Source organism: Piliocolobus tephrosceles, chromosome 11, assembly GCF_002776525.5.
Source record: "Piliocolobus tephrosceles isolate RC106 chromosome 11, ASM277652v3, whole genome shotgun sequence".
In the NCBI taxonomy this organism is placed as follows: Eukaryota; Metazoa; Chordata; class Mammalia; order Primates; family Cercopithecidae; genus Piliocolobus; species Piliocolobus tephrosceles.
In genome coordinates, this window is record NC_045444.1 from 9975483 (window position 1) to 9993106 (window position 17624).

At 42.1% G+C, this 17624-nt stretch overlaps 1 protein-coding gene across 2 annotated transcripts in view; it reads right to left on the reverse strand.

The window, feature by feature from the left end:
- Positions 1 to 17624, reverse strand: part of WDR33 (WD repeat domain 33) — a 109598-nt gene that overhangs the window by 66058 nt on the left and 25916 nt on the right. For both annotated transcript variants that reach the window (XM_023225595.1, XM_023225596.2), the window contains exon 2: positions 1184 to 1410. In XM_023225595.1, coding sequence (XP_023081363.1) covers positions 1184 to 1387 — 204 coding nt within the window. In that variant the 5' untranslated portion in view covers positions 1388 to 1410. The remainder of the gene's footprint in view (positions 1 to 1183; positions 1411 to 17624) is intronic.

Genomic DNA, 17624 nt, shown 5'->3' on the forward strand with positions numbered 1-17624 from the left:
CATCCCCAATTCCTTCAAAGCCCTAAGCACAAAACAATTCCTCGTATCTTGCCCTTGGTCTTCTTAATTCCTCTCAAATTCTCTCCCAGCCTACTTCCCCAATTGAAATTCCCAGAAAAATCAAAATCTGTCTTTATCTCTGAATCTCTTTCTCCAGTGTGCCTGCAACATACTAATTAGGCCCAATATGCAAATAAGTCTTTAACCACAGGTCTAAAGTAATGAAAAACAGACAAATTTTCATAGGAAGCCAAACCTAAGACCAATGAACCTAATGGGGTAATATTAGTAATAATGCTAATTCCTACCTTAACCCAAGTAAATTTAAATAACTCTAACGGGAAACTGTAGGTAGACCCCTGCCTTGACCTTACTATCTGAGTTGCTTTTACCCTGTAGGACTGCAGTAGGCGTTCAGTACTCAAGAACGTAAAGCCCTTTCCCTGACTCTAAGTACCACCTACCACCAGGGCTTGGAAGTGGGAGAATCCATGTTCTCCAAGCCATTGTCTCACAAAAATATTCCTATGTTGGTAGTCTTTTATTATTTCATATACACTGCAGATTTAACAAGTGTTTTAAGATTGGCCTAGCGATTAAAGTACTCCCTTCTAATTTGTGAACTTTTAGAGCAAATCCTGTTTCTAAAATGGGGTCTAACTTTAATAATTTTTTAGAAGATGATACAGGCACAGAATTTTAGAAAGTGCTGGTGGTTTGAGGTTCTTCCTAAATGAGCCAATTTGAAATTCCACCTTGTCCCACTAATTCAACTAACACAGGTATACATAACTTACTACACTACACCTACAAAATCATCTTTTTTTAAATAACCAGGCCAGGCACAGTGGCTCACACCTGTAATCCCAGCACTTTGGGAGGCTGAGGTGGGTGGATCATCTGAGGTTAGGAGTTCAAGACCAGCCCGGCCAACATAATTGAAATTCTGTTTCTACTAAAAGTACAAAAATTAGCCAGGCATGGTGGCAGGTGCCTAGAATCCCAGCTACTTAGGAAGCTGAGGCAGGAGAATCACTTGAACCTGGGAGGCAGAGGTTGCAGTGAGACAAAACCGCACCATTGCACTCTGGCCTGAACAACAAGAAACTCCATCTCAAAAAATTAAAATAAAACAAATAAATAACCAAAGTTTAGTCATCTGAAACAAATTAATTAGGCTTACCTCCAAATACTTAATTACAGATGGATTGTAGTCTATGGTTTTTCGGTTTACAGCTTTTCTCATTCGTTTTCCATCAAAAGTAAGCTGTTGCATTGCTTGCTGTTGTGCAAAATCAGGTCGCTTATAAAACAGCTGTCGAGGTGCCTGGTGCTGGAACCTTGGCATATGGAAAAAACGAGGAGGAGAACCAATTTCTGTAGCCATGGTGATGTTTTCCTTCTAGGATACTAGGATAAGGAAAAAGTACTTTCACTTCAAATATCAGCACTGCAACAATGCCTGAAAACATTTTTAAATTAACACTTTTTACACTTCTTTTCCCTTATCTAACGTGCATCATTTCCAGTTACACAATGAACTACAGTCATGAGTCACTTAACAGGCATATGTTCTCAGAGATGCATCCTTAGGCAATTTCATCATTGTACAAACTCCACAGAGCTGTACTTACACAAACCTAGATGGTATACATAGCCTACTACACACCTAGGCTACATGGTACAGCCTCATGCTCCTAGGTTACAAACCTGCACAGCATGTTACTATACTGAATGCTGGTGGCAACTGTAACATAGTAAGTATTCATGTATCTAAACATAGAAAAGAAACCACAGAAAAGCATGATAAAAATACTATATTATAATCTTAGGAGACCACCATCATATATGTGGTCCAACATTGACCACAATGTCATTTTGTGGTGCATGACTATATTAGATCAATAACAGAGACCAGTCACACATTTGAAAAAGATGACAGTCAAGGCGGAAGGATCGCTTGAGGCCAGGAGTTTAAGATCGGGCTGGGGAACATAGTGAGATTCCCATCTCTACAAAAAATAAAAACATTAGCTGGGCATGATGGCATGCACCTGTAGTCCTAACTATTCTGGAGGCTGAGACAGGAGAATCACTTGAGTCCAGAATTTTGAGGTTGCAGTGAACCATGATCATGCCACTGCACTCTAGCCTGAGTGACAGGGAGGGACCCTGTTAGAAAGAAGGAAGAAGGTGGGGGTGGGGCAGGGAAAGACTAATTCACAGAATAAGTGCTAATAGGCATTTGTTGTAAAATTCAGCCTCCTAAAGAAAAAGAGCAGGATTGATAACAGCTTGAGGCAGGGTGTGTATGTGTGAGTCAGTGGATGGGTATGTGTTTATCTTTAGGGAATAAAAGAAGGTAGAATCACTGGGAATTGTTCACTTTTTCTCTTTTTTTTCCCCTAGAGATAAGATCTCTCACTGTGTTGCCCAGGCTGGTCTCAGACTCTGGGGCTCAAGATCCTCACACCTGGGCCTCCTAAAGTGCTGGGATTACAGGCATGAGTCACCAAGCCTGGCCTTACATTTTTAAAATTAAAATTTCACAGCTGGGCGTCGTGGCTCACGCCTGTAATCCCAGCACTTTGGGAGGCTGAGGCAGGCGGATCACGAGGTCAGGAGATCGAGACCATCCTGGCTAACACAGTGAAACCCCGTCTCTACTAAAAAATACAAAAAACTAGCCAGGCGAGGTGGCGGGCGCCTGTAGTCCCAGCTACTCGGGAGGCTGAGGCAGGAGAATGGTGTAAACCCGGGAGGCGGAGCTTGCAGTGAGCTGAGATCCGGCCACTGCACTCCAGCCTGGGCGACAGAGAGAGATTCCGTCTCAAAAAAAAAAAAAAAAAAAAAAAATTAGCTGGCGCGTGGTGGTGGGCTCCTGTAATCCCAGCTACTTGGGAGGCTGAGACAGGAGAATCATGTGAACCCAGAAGGGAGAGGTTGCAGTGAGCCGAAATCACATCACTGCACTCCAACCTGGGCGACAGGGCAAGACTCTGTCTTAAAAAAAAAAAAGAAAAGAAAAAAAAATTCACTTAGAAGTTTGATGATAAAACTAATTACTTTTATGTTTATTGTTAAGACTCCATTTTATACAAGTCATTAAAAGCTCTTTAAAATTTGACTGGTGTTCTTTTAAATTTCCTAGGAATAGTGTAGAAAGAGGAATAAACTACCTTATTTCATATCTATAATGAACAAAGAAAGTACGTATGCCCAAATTTCAGGAGCAAAATACCACAGAAACTTATTTCTCAGTATGTATTATTTACATATTTACAAAGGTAACCTCAAGTTTATATCTGAAGAGAAAAATGTTAAGACCTTATAGTTTTTCAACTTCAACGTTCTACATTTAAACTTACATGCCAATAATACAAATATGCATGATTTTAAAATAACTTTTAAGCACGTTTTAAAAATCAGGCCAGGCATGGTGGCTCACATCTGTAATCCCAGCACTTTGGGGGGGCCAAGCAGGAGTACTGCACTTGAGGCCAGAAGTTCAACACCAGCCTGTGCACATAGTGAGACTCCATCTCTACAAAAAAAAAAAAAAAATGTTTTAATTAGCCCAGTGTGCTGGTGCGCACCTGTTGCCCCAGCTACTCAGGGGGCTGAGGTGGGAGGATCACTTGAGCCTGGTAAGTCAAATCTGCAGTGAACCATAATAGCCTCCAACCTAGGTGACAGAACAAGACTCTGTCTCCAAAAATAAAATAAAATAATAAAATTAAAAACTATTACAAATACAATAAAGGAGAGAAGTTAGAAACATTTCCACAATAGCTTTTGTTTTCAAAAGCAGAAAAGACTGTGGCCACCATTATTTGTCTGTATTCTTTTTTTTTTTTTTTTTTTTCTTTTTTTTTTGAGATGGAGTCTCACTCTGTCCCCCAGGCTGGAGTGCAGTGGCTCGATCTTGGCTCACTGCAAACTCCGCCTCCCGGGTTCACGCCATTCTCCTGTCTCAGCCTCCCGAGTAGCTGGGAGTACAGGCACCCGCCACCATGCCCGGCTAATTTTTTAGTATTTTTAGCAGAGACAGGGTTTCACCGTGTTAGCCAGGCTGGTCTCGATCTCCTGACCTCGTGATCTGCCCACCTCGGCCTCCCAAAGTGCTGCGATTACAGGCGTGAGCCACGGCACCCGGCCATTTGTCTGTATTCTTAAAACTTCCTTATCTCACTCTCTAGACACTAAACAATGAGGCTGAAAAAATTTTGGATTTCCTTCTGATGAAATATTCTTGGTACTACTTTACTCAGCCTTATCACATTGGTCCCTCCTAAGACCATTAAATTTGAATAACAATAATAGCAACGAGGAGGAGGGGTGGAGGGAAAAGAAATCCTGACTTTCACACACCAAAAATAAATAGTGCAATAAAATATGCATTTAACCTGTGTTACTTCCACCACTCTGAAGCAATCCCAGAAGGTCCTTGGCAAACATTAGCTTGAAATAAGATGAAAAATATTCTATGTCTTAGAGCTGTACGTGAATTAAACGGCAGAAAAGCACTAAGCAGTTGATTCAATAAGGCTGGTGGAAGACTGTTTACTCAGTTATTCATGAATCCAATTAAGTTTCAGCATCCCAATTTCAATTACCAGCTTCAATTCAGATGTCTGGGCCAGTAATTCTAAAATAAAGCAGTTTTGGAAAGCTTTTTTTTTGTTTTTTTTTTTTGTTTGTTTTTGAGATGGAGTCTCGCTCTGTTGCCCAGGCTGGAGTGCAGTGGTGTGATCTCCGCTCACTGCAAGCGCCGCCTCCCGGACTTAAGCAGCCCTCCCACCTCAGCCTCCTGAGTAGCTGGGACCATCAGGCGCATGCCACCATGCCCAGGTAATTTTCTTGTATTTTAGTAGGCTGGTCCTGAACTCCTGAGCCCAAGCAATCCACCTGCTTGAGTCTCCAAAAGTGCTGGGATTACCAGCATGAGCCACCACGTCCAGCCCAAAAGCTTTTTTTTTTTTTTTTTTTTGAGACAGAGTCTCACTCTGTTGCCCTGGCTAGAGTGCAGTGGCATGATCTCAGCTCACCACAACCTCTGCCTCCCGGGTTCAAGCAATTTTGCTGCCTCAGTCTCCCGAGTAGGTGGGATTACAGGCATCTGCCACCATGCCTGGCTAATTTTTGTATTTTCATTAAAGACATGGTTTCACCATGTTGGCCAGGATGGTCTCAAACTTCTAGCCTCAGGTGATCCGCCCGCCTCAGTTTCCCAAAGTGCTGGGATTACAGGCATGAGTCACAGATCCCGGCCCAAAAGCATATTTTAAAATTATGACTTCCAAATCAAATACCTAATTACATTAGAATAAAATTATTCTAACAGTATAGTTTCTATTACTATAAAATGAGAATAGATTTTTTTCACAAGTCAAAAGGGATTTAAATAATATTCAGCTGCAAAAAAGAAATTAAGTTGATATAAATACAACACGAATATCAAAAACATTACGCTGCCAGGCGCAGTGGCTCATTTCTGTAGTCCCAGCACTTTGGGAGGCCAAGGCAGGCGGATCACAAGGTCAGGAGATCGAGACCATCCCGGCTAACACGGTGAAACCCTGTCTCTACTAAAAATACTAAAAAATTAGCCAAGCATGGTGGCGGGCACCTGTAGTCTCAGCTACTGGGGAGGCTGAGGCAGGAGAATGGCGTGAACCTGGGAGGCGGAGTTTGCAGTGAGCCAAGATCGAGCCACTGCACTCCAGCCTGGGCGACAGAGTGAGACTCCATCTCAAAAAAAAAAATTATGCAAAGCGAAAGAAGTCAGCCACAAAAAGTCACATATTGTGTGATTACATTTATATGAAAAATCCAGAACATGCTAATATACAGAGACAAAAAGCTAAAAGATTAGTGTTTGCCAAGGGCCGGGGAATGAGAGGAATAGAGAATGACTGCTTAACAAAAATAGAATTTCCTTTTGGGATGATGAAAATGTCTTGCAACCTGACAGAGGTGGTGGCTGCAAAAAAACTGTGAATTTACCAAATCCCACTGAATTATACACTTTAAAATGGTTACAACAGTGAATTCTCTGTTATGTGACTTACCTCAATTAAGGAATAACAAGCTTACCAACTGGAAAAAAAAAAAATTTTTTTTTTTTTTTTTTTTTGAGACAGTCTCACTCTATTGCCCAGGCAGGCACTGTAACCTCCGCCTCCTGGGTTCAAGCAATTCTCCTGCCTCCGCCTCCCAGGTAGCTGGGACTATAAGTGCACTCCACCACATCCAGCTAATTTTTGTCGTTTTAGTAGAGCCAGGGTTTTGCCATGTTGATCAGGCTAGACTCAAACTCCTGACCTCAGGTGATCCACCCGCCTCGGACTCCCAAGGTGCTGGGATTACAAGCGTGAGCCATCGTGCCTGGCCCACTGCAAAAAAAATTTTAAGGGACAGCAGATGAAACAACAGAAAGTTGATGACTGTTGAAGCTGGGTGGAGCGTATGTGGATACAAAGAGTCAATCAAGAGTCACATCAAGGATATTTATCCTACAAATATGAGGAAAATGACTGAAGTCAAATGCAAAAAAAGTATTGTTACTTACACTCTTTGGAATAACTCATATGTTAAAGCTACAGAAAAATATCAATCCTTCATTTATGACCTCATAGAGGATGGGGAAATAATCTTTCCATTTACAAATTTGTTGAGTAAAACTGGTTCTGAAAAGGAGCTTTTAACTTTTCTTTGAATGGTCAAGTACTGATGGTGTTTCAGAAATAAAGGTCAAGCAAGAAGAAAATGAGAAAAAAAAAAAGAACAATTATATTTGAAACAAACATCCAGCCTAAAATAAAACTAAAACAAAAAATCTCTTCACAATACAGTGACCAGGCTGCATCTATACCTTATACACTTCAGCTTCACATCCTGCAAACTATAAAGTTACTTGGCCAAAATCACAACAGTCTCTTGGTGGCTGTTATGGGCTGAAATGTGTCCCCTCAAAAATTCGTAAGTTTAAGTCCTAACCTCCAGTACCTCACAATGTGAGTCTATTTAGATTTAGGGTCCTAATCCAATCTAAATGGTATCCTTTTAAATGAAGATTAGGACACAGACAACACAGACAGAATAATGACCATAAGGACAGAGAGAAAAGACAGCCATCTACAAGCCGAGAGGGAAGGCTCTCCAGGAACCAGCCCTGCATACATCCCGATCTCAGACTTTCAGCCTCCAGAACTGTGAGAAGACACATTTCTACTGTTTAATCCCCCCAGTCTATGGTACTTTGTTATGGCAGCCCAAGCTAAGAGAGGGGCAGTCAAGGCAAAATACCTCCTGACTCTCCTTCAACATAGGTTGCCAAAAACACTCAGCAATCACACCTGTAATCCTAGCATTTTGGGAGGCCGATATAGGTGGATTGTTTGAGCCCAGGAGTTCAAGACCACCCAGTAAGACCCTGTCTCTACAAAAAATACAAAAATTAGCCAGGCCTGGTGGTGCACACCTGTAGTCCCAGCTACTCAGGAGACTGAGATGGCAGCCTAGGAGGTCAAGGCTGCAGTGAACTAATGTTGCACCACTGCACTCCAGCCTGGGTGTCACAGTGAGACCCCGTCACAAAAAAAGAAAAAATATTTGAGCAAAAATGATACAATAGCCTTCTCTGATAGCAGAAAACTTGACATGTGAGACTGAAAAGTTGTTGACCACGACAGAAAGAACCAATCCTCAAATAAGTCATTACAACTATCCTCTACGCTTTACTTGGGATTATACTCCAAAGATCTAGATTTATGACCAAATGCAGAGAAAGAAGAGCCTTGTCCTTTATAAAAGTAATTAATGAGATTTGTACTCACTGCAGTACTGACTTGAGGTATGCTAACAGAACAACACAATTTAAAGTACTTACTCCCCAAAACATATTCATCTCACATCCAGGGTGGAGAGGGAGGAGAGACAAAGAGTTTGGGAAAGGAGGGTGCAAGAGAGAGGAACTGAGGTAGAGAAGACAAATAATTTGGCTATTGTTACTCAATATATACTAACAATACAACCAAATTGCTAAGGACAAAAATCTATCTGAAACACTGAATTCATCATGCCTTTCTCCTATACACAAACCTTCAATGTTTCAAGCAATCAGCACAGTTTTATCAAGAGCCTACTTTACATATATACACTGCCTCAGGTACAGCACACAAGTATGATTCACTAAATTTCACTCCTAATTTCACAGAACAGTAGTTTTCAGACTTTGCAGTGCTTGGTCCCCTTCTCTAATTTTAGCAAATATAAAGATTCCGAGTACACAAAAGTTTGCATCGCATCCTTTGCCTTAAGCCTTCAACTGCTCAAGAAAATCGGGAAAACCAATTTCTCCATATTTTCTCAACCTGTAAAATGAGTTGCATGCCTCAAAAATATTCTTTTGCATTAAATTTATGTCTTTCAACAATGTGGTGACTGTACTTTTAAATGGAACACTCAGACTTAGTGTGCCAATGTTTGTACGCGCAAGTCCATACCAATGTTATAATTCTGCTTTTTTTGAGACAGGGTCTTGCTCTGTTGCCCAGGATGGAATACAGCGGCACTACTACCACAGCTCACTGCAGCTCAAGTGATCCTCCTGTCTTAGCCTCCCAAGTGGGTGGGACTACAGATGTGTGCCACCTGGACTCAGCTAATTTTTTTCATTTTTTGTAGAGACAGATCTCGCTTTGTTGCCCAGGCTGGTCCAGAACTCCTGAGCTCAAGCGATCCTCCCACCTCAGCCTCTCAAAGTGGTGGGATTATAGGCATAAGCCGCTGTGTCTGGCCAATTCTGTTTCTTGTCCCAAATGCTCACAAGATAACTTCTTGTATAATCTTAGTCACGTGATGATACTGAAATTATAGTTGAAGATAAAAGTTAAAAATGAGCCAGGTGTGGTGGCTCATGCTTGCAAACACAAAACTTTGAGAGGCCAAGGGAGAAGGATCTCTTGAGGCCAGGAGTTCAAGACAAGCCGAGGCAGAATAGGAAGACCCCCCATCTCTGCAAAAAAAAATTTTTTAAATTATTGGCTGGGTGCGGTGGCTCACACCTGTAATCCCAGCACTTTGGGAGTCCGAGGGGGGTGGGATTACCTGAGGTCAGAAGTTCAAAACTGGCCCGGCCAACATGGCAAAACCCCATCTCTACTAAAAATACAAAAATTAGCTGGGCATGATGGCTGGCGCCTGTAATCCCAGCTACTCAGGAGGCTGAGGCAGGAGAATCGCTTGACCCCAAGAGGCAGAGACTGCAGTGAGCCAAGATCTGTTACTCCAGCCTGAACAACAGAACAAGACTCCATCTCAAAAAAAAAAAAAAAAGAAACAAAAACAAAAAAACTGATGCGCCCTGACCACCCGCCAGACAATGAACACACACACACACATTCTGTTCTCAAGAGTCTGACCGTTTATCAGTACAGAAGAGCTCAAAAAGAACAACGTGAGAAGCTACTACTTCGTTGAGATACTACTATGCTGTGTGCCAGGCACTATTACAAGGGATATAGCACAGGAAGCTTATAGCACCAATCAGCCTTAAGAAGCTTAAATTCTGGGTGAAGTGAGGGAGGCAGGGGCAGGGAGTGTCAGGGGAGAGACCCTTGAGAAAATAAAGTAAACAAAGCTCTCTAATTCACTCAGCATACCAAGGCCAGCATATTTTTTCCCCAAATATAATCCAAAATAATCTTTTCACCAACCAAATATTTCTGACTACCATTCAAATTATTTTACTAAAATAGATCTCCAACTAAAACACATAGGAAAATGACCTAGCTAGCACTCAACTAATTCCTCAGCTTCAATACAAAATGAATTTACTGAATGCTTCATACAAATGAGTAAAAAGAGAATCTTTTTTTTTTTTTTTTGAGACGGAGTCTCGCTCTGTCGCCCAGGCTGGAGTGCAGTGGCCGGATCTCAGCTCACTGCAAGCTCCGCCTCCCAGGTTCACGCCATTCTCCTGCCTCAGCCTCCCAAGTGGCTGGGACTACAGGTGCCCGTCACCTCACCCGGCTAGTTTTTTGTATTTTTTAGTAGAGACGGGGTATCACCGTGTTCGCCAGGATGATCTCGATCTCCCGACCTCGTGATCCGCCCGTCTCGGCCTCCCAAAGTGCTGGGATTACAGGCTTGAGCCACCGCACCCGGCCAAAAGAGAATCTTAAACTAAGATTCAGAGGGGCAGAGTGAGGCTCTGGCATCAAAAAAAAAAAAAATGCTGACATGAAATATCATGAATGAGTCTAAAGCAGTGCTTTTTCTTTAAATCAGAAATCACACCCTATTGATGGTTCCTGAAATAAATGTGGTTGACAAGCAACATTATTTTAATTATTTAAAAAAAAAAAGGGGGGCCAGGGTGGTGGCTCATGCCTGTAATCCCAGCACTCTGGGAGGCCAAGGCAGGTGGATCACTTGAGGTCAGGAGTTCGAGACGAGCCTGGCTAATATGGTGAAACCCCGTCTCTACTAAAAACACAAAAATTAGCCAGGTATGGTGGCGCACAACCGTAGTCCCCGCTACTTGGGAGGCTGAGGCAGGAGAATCACTTGAAACTCAGAGGCGGAGGTTGCAGTGAGCCAAGATCACGACACTGCACTCTAGCCTGGGCAACAGAGCAAGACTCCGTCTCAAGAAAAAGTTATTAGAGACTTAAATGTTAGACCTAATACCATAAAAACCCTAGAAGAAAACCTAGGTAGTACCATTCAGGACATAGGCATGGGCAAGGACTTCATGTCTAAAACACCAAAAGCAATGGCAGCAAAAGCCAAAACTGACAAATGGGATCTAATTAAACTAAAGAGCTTCTGCACAGCAAAAGAAACTACCATCAGAGTGAACAGACAACCTACAGAATGGGAGAAAATTTTTGCAATCTACTCATCTGACAAAGGGCTAATATCCAGAATCTACAAAGAACTCAAACAAATTTACAAGAAAAAAACAAACAACCCCATCAAAAAGTGGGCAAAGGATATGAACAGACATTTCTCAAAAGAAGACATTCATACAGCCAACAGACACATGAAAAAATGCTCATCATCACTCGCCATCAGAGAGATGCAAATCAAAACCACAATGAGATACCATCTCACACCAGTCAGAATGGCAATCATTAAAAAATCAGTAAACAACAGGTGTTGGAGAGGATGTGGAGAAATAGGAACACTTTTACACTGTTGGTGGGATTATAAACTAGTTCAACCATTATGGAAAACAGTATGGCAATTCCTCAAGGATCTAGAACTAGATGTACCATATGACCCAGCCATCCCACTACTGGGTATATACCCAAAGGATTATAAATCATGCTGCTATAAAGACACATGCACACGTATGTTTATTGCGGCACTATTCACAATAGCAAAGACTTGGAATCAACCCAAATGTCCATCTGTGACAGACTGGATTAAAAAAATGTGGCACATGTACACCATGGAATGCTATGCAGCCATAAAAAAGGATGAGTTTGTGTCCTTTGTAGGGACATGGATGCAGCTGGAAACCATCATTCTTAGCAAACTATCACAAGAACAGAAAACCAAACACCGCATGTTCTCACTCATAGGTGGGAACTGAACAATGAGATCACTTGGACTCGGGAAGGGGAACATCACACACTGGGGCCTATCATGGGGAGGGGGGAGGGGGGAGCGATTGCACTGGGAGTTATACATGATATAAATGATGAATTGATGGGTGCTGACGAGTTGATGGGTGCAGCACACCAACATGGCACAAGTATACATATGTAACAAACCTGCACAATATGCACATGTACCCTAGAACTTAAAGTATAATAAAAAATAAAAAAATAAAAAAAATAAAAAAAACAAAAATAGAACATATGATAGAACTGTACATTTGAAAGAACTGTTTTTATGCCACTTCTGTTTCCATTGTGTTCGTGTGTATGCATACAGGGTCACAATATTTACAAAGTATTTTCTTCCTAGGAATCTGTCCACTGAAAGCCAAGGGCTTGCTGTTAACACCACCATGAGGTGCTCCCTTCCTGTGTATTTCTGCTAATGTCTGCTGCCACTGCATATCCATAGCCAAAGAAGATCACATATAGCATCTGTCCAGTATGAATATTGTGGCTAGGCCAGGTGCGGTGGCTCACACCTGTAATCCCAGCACTTCGGGAGGCCGAGGCGGGTAGATCACGAGGTCAGGAGATTGAGACCATCCTGACTAACACGGTGAAATCCAGTGTCTACTAAAAATACAAAAATTTAGCCAGGTGTGGTGGCAGGCACTTGCAGTCCCAGCAACTCGGGAGGCTGAGGCAGGAGAATGGCGTGAACCCAGGAGGTGAAGGTTGCAGTGAGCCGAGATTGTGCCACTGCACTCCAGCCTGGGCAACATCAGAGTTTCTGATCAGAACGAGAAAGCTTGTTTTCCCAAACTGGGATAACCAAATTCTAACCAAAAGCAAATTATTGATGCATTAACTAGCTAGCAATTAATATAGGACTTTTAAAAATAATAAAGTTTTAAGATTCCCACCTCCATTAACACTCCTGGACTCCAGGGTCAAAACCTCAGCCTGGAAACCCCTGTTTTAGATTATTTATCTATAGTCCACTAGGTTCTAAGATAATCAATCTACTCTGAAAGAAATTTGATACCCAATCTGTCACTGAACTTTCAGGGGATCTTCATGAGCTACGGTAGGCAAGACCAGTAACAAAATGATCAACATGCTCTTTCTCTTCATTGTCCAACTTTAATTAATATGAATCCTGAAAAGTCAGGAGAAATTACATGGAGACCATTCAATCTGATAAGGAATAATCAATGAAGCTGTTTAAATAAGTAGGTTTTGGCCAGGCACAGTGGCTCATGCGTGTAACCCCAGCACTTTGGGTGACCAAGGTGGGAGGATCACTTGAGGCCAGGAGTTGGAGACCAGCCAACACAGTGAGACCCTCCTCCTTCCAAAGTAAACTTTCACCTGCAGTCCCATCTACTCAAAAGGCTGAGGCAGGAGGATCCCTTGAGCCTAGGAGTTTGAGGCGGCAGTGAGCCATGATCACACCACTGCACTCCAGTCTGGGCAGCAGAATTGAGACCCCACCTCAAAATAATTTATTAATAGCTTTTTATATTTTACTTTTTGAGAGACAGTCTCACTCTGTTACCCAGGCTGGAGTGCAGTGGCACCATCTCAGCTCACTACAACCTCTGTCTCACAGGTTCAAGCATTTCTCCCACCTCAGCCTCCCAAGCAGCTGGGACTAAGAGCATACACCACCACACCCGGCTAATTTTTTTCCTATCTCTAATAGAAATGGGGTTTCACCATGTTGGCCAGGCTGGTCTCAAACTCCTGACCTCAAGCGATCCATCTGCCTCAGCCTCCCAAAGTGCTGGGATTATACGTGTGAGCCACCATGCCCGGCCCAATTAACAGCTTTTTAAAGTTCGAGATTCTGTATCTTGACTGTGGTAATAGATACATGAACGTATCCAAGAGATTACGTATTGTGTGCCTCATTTATGTGGCATTCTTAAAATGCCAAAACAATAGAAATGACTGCCAAGAGTTAGGGAGGTGGGAGAGGGTGCATGGGTGTGGTTATACAAAAGGTAACCCTTGTAGTGATAAACTGTTAATATCTTGATTATGGTGGTGAATACAGGAACATAAACATATAATAAGATTGCAGAAAACTATAGATACACACAATAAGTACAGTAAAACTGGAGGAAATCTAAGCAAGATCTGCAGATCATATCATTATCAACGCTCCGCTTGTGACAATATACTACAGTTTTACAATTTGTTATCACTGGGAGAAACTGGACATACATAGAATATCTGTATTAAGGATCTCTCTGTATTATTTCTCAAAAATGCATATGAATCTACAATTATCTCAATAAAAATTTCTACCTTAAAAGTTAACATGAGCAATTCACTAGCTGGTTAAAAAAAAAAAAAAATCCATGTTGAGGCCGGGTGCAGTGGCTCAAACCTATAATCCCAGCACTTTGGGAGGCCAAGGTGGGCGGATCACCTGAGGTCAGGAGTTCAAAACCAGCCTGGCCAACATGCAGAAACCCCATCTGTACTGAAAATACAAAATTAGCCGGACATGGTGGCACATGCCTGTAATCTCAGCTACTCGGGAGGCTGAGGCAGGAGAATCGCTTGAACCCGGGAGGCGGAGGTTGCGGTGAGCCAAGATTGTGCCATTGCACTTCAGCATGGGTAACAAGAGCGAAACTCCATCTCAAAAAAAAAAAATCCAAGCTGAGAACGCGCATACGGAATATTCAAAGTCAAGTGTTTTACAACTGCTGTTATAAATTTGTTGATCACTAAATTTGACATTAAAGATCAATTTTCAGCCGGGTGCAGTGGCTCATGACTGTAAACCCAGCACTTTGGGAGACCAAGGTGGGATGGTCATTTGAGGTCAGCAATTCAAGACCAGCCTGACCAACATGGTGAAACTCTCTCTACTAAAAATATAAAAAATTAGCCAGGGATAGTGGCGCATGTCTGTAATCTCAGCTACTTGACAGGCTGAGGCAGGAGAATTGCTTGAACCTGGGAGGCAGGGGTTGCAGTGAGCTGAGACTGCACCACAGCGAGACTCTGTCTCAAAAAAACGATCAATTTTCATTAACCAAATGCGGTAGTTTTCTAGTTTTCAGGTATGGCCTTAGTTGCATAATTTTTTATAACCTGGGGGAAGCAGCTTCCACTGTGTACAGTCGACTCTCTATATCTATCAGTTCTGCATCCATGGATTCAATCAACTGAGGAAGAAAAATATTAGAGGGGAATAAACGGATGGTTGTATCTGTACTAAACAATATAGTATAACAACTATTTACACAGCATTCACATAGTATTGGGTATTATAATCAATCTAAAGAAAATTTAAAGTATACAGCTGGAGCCGGGCGTGGTGGCTCACACCTGTAATCCCAGCACTTTGAGGGGCTGAGGCGGGCAGATCACGAGGTCAGGAGATTGAGACCATCCTGGCTAACACGGTGAAACCCCGTCTCTACTAAAAATACAAAAAATTAGCTGGGCGTGGTGGTGGGCACCTGTAGTCCCAGCTACTCGGGAGGCTGAGGCAGGAGAATGGCGGGAACCCAAGAGGCGGAGCTTGCAGTGAGCTAAGATTGCGCCATTGCACTCCAGCCTGGGCAACAGAGCGAGACTCCATCTCAAAATAAAGTATACAGCAGGATATGTGTACGTTACATGCGAACGCTACACCATTTTATTTAAAGGACTTGAGCATCCGTGGATTTTGGTATCCTTGGGGATTCCTAGTACTACACCCCCATGGATACTAAGGGACTACTATACTTAGCCATAAAATTACTGAAGTATTTTAGTGAATACTGCTTTAGATATGTTTAATGCAAGTTACCTGATAATATACTGGGCATTTACATTCAGTTTTCTGTGCCATTTCAAAAGCTACCTTTAATATATAAAGCACATGACCACAAACATGGCTGTCTTCCTCAACAGAAGTAATAACTCAATATTTTAAAAGTGTGATACTAGGATAGAGAAACCAGCACTTTTTTGTCAAGTTTTCAGTGAAGACTAATGTCAGGAATATTCAAAGTCAAGTGTTTTACAACTGCTGTTATAAATTTGTTGATCACTAAATCAACAAATTTAGTGATCAACAAATTTATCACTGGATGTGGTTTTCTGCCTTTCATCTGCACAAGGGTTTTCCTACCCAGGTGATTTTAAAGTGCAACAAAATTTGGGAACAATTGGATTAAGTAATTTGGACAGCCTACTTCTGAAACAGCTTCCTTACAAAAGCAAGTTCTTCAGCTATTTTATTTCAGGACTCCTTTATTTTTTTGGGGTGTTTTTGAGACAGAGTCTTGCTCTGGTGCCCAGACTGGAGTACAGTGGCGTGACCTCGGCTCATTGCAACCTCTGCCTCAGTCTCCCGAGTAGATGAGATCACAGGCGTGCACCACCATCCCCAGCTAGGTTTCACCATGTTGGTCAGGCTGGTCTTGAACTCCTGACCTCAAATGACCCTCCCGCCTCAGTCTCCCAAAGTGCTGGTATTACAGGTGTGAGCCACCGCACCCGACCAGCACTTCCTTGTTCTTTTAAACACTGAAGAATCTCCAAAATTTCTGTTTACTGTGGTATTGGATACTGGCCACATTAGAAATGAAAACAAAATGTTTTTAAGATATCAATTAATTTTAAGTAATGATAAACTCATTATCTTTCCCTTCCCAGAAGCAATTAGTGAGAAAAATAGCATTGTTTTTCACGTTTCTGCTTTTCTTTTTAGCATCTAGCTTAATTGAAAACAGCTGCTTTCTCATGTTTGCTTCTGCATTCAGTCTGCTGCAATATGTTATTTGAGTTAAAGTATATGAAAAATGGCCGGGCATATATGAAAAATATTACAAAAAAATTTGGATTCACACATTTATACATCTAGAAAGTATTTTCACAGCCTTCTCAGACAATTGTAGATATTCTATGATACTCCTTCCCAAAAACAAGCACTAGTTTATGAAATACTAACTGCAATGTGTCATCTGAAATCATATTTTTTTTCTTGTTTTTTGAGACAGGGTCTCACTCTGTCACCCAGGCTGGAGTGCAGTGGTGTAATCACAGCACCCTACAGGTTGACCTCGCAAGTTCAGGTCATCTTCCACCTCAGCCTCCAGAGTAGCTGGGACTACAGGTACGTGACACAACGCCTGGCCAATTTTTGTATTTTGTAGAGATGGGGTTTCACCATGTTGCCCCAGCTGGTCTCACTCCTGGGCTCAATCTATCCACTCACTTCCACCTCCCAAAGTACAAAGACTACAGATGTGAGCCACTCCGCCTAGCCTTGAAATTGTATCAACAAGCTTTTTATACTCTGTTACCTTAAAATCCATTGATTTGTCTTGCAATTTGAATGGAACTTTTACCCATGCATGATTTTATAACATCATGCACTGACCATCTGGAAAATACTGGTTCCAGAGAATTATGTTTATCATCCAATTTTTATCACATTCCTTATAAAATACAACTTTTCTTAAAATCACCACTATTCTCATCTTAAAATGTATAATTATTGGGAACCTCAACTTCACAACGGCAGACACAAGCTTTCCAAACTTCCTATCTTGAAAGCTCAGATTTTTTGGCCAGGCGCGGTGGCTCAAGTTTGTAATCCCAGCACTTTGGGAGGCCGAGACGGGCGGATCACGAGGTCAGGAGATCAAGACCATCCTGGCTAACATGGTGAAACCCCGTCTCTACTAAAAAAAATACAAAAAACTAGCCGGGTGACGTGGCGGGCGCCTGTAGTCCCAGCTACTCAGGAGGCTGAGGCAGGAGAATGGCCCAAACCCGGGAGGCGGAGCTTGCAGTGAGCTGAGATCCGGCCACTGCACTTCAGCCTGGGCGACAGAGCATGACAGAGCAAGACTCCGTCTCAAAAAAAAAAAAAAAGGCTCAGATTTTTATCACTGGCAACAAGCTTTCCAAACTTCTTTTCTTGAAAGCTCAGACTTTTATCACTGGCAACAAATAAATGTTTTCCCTGAATCAACAGGTTGCCTCCATTCATTT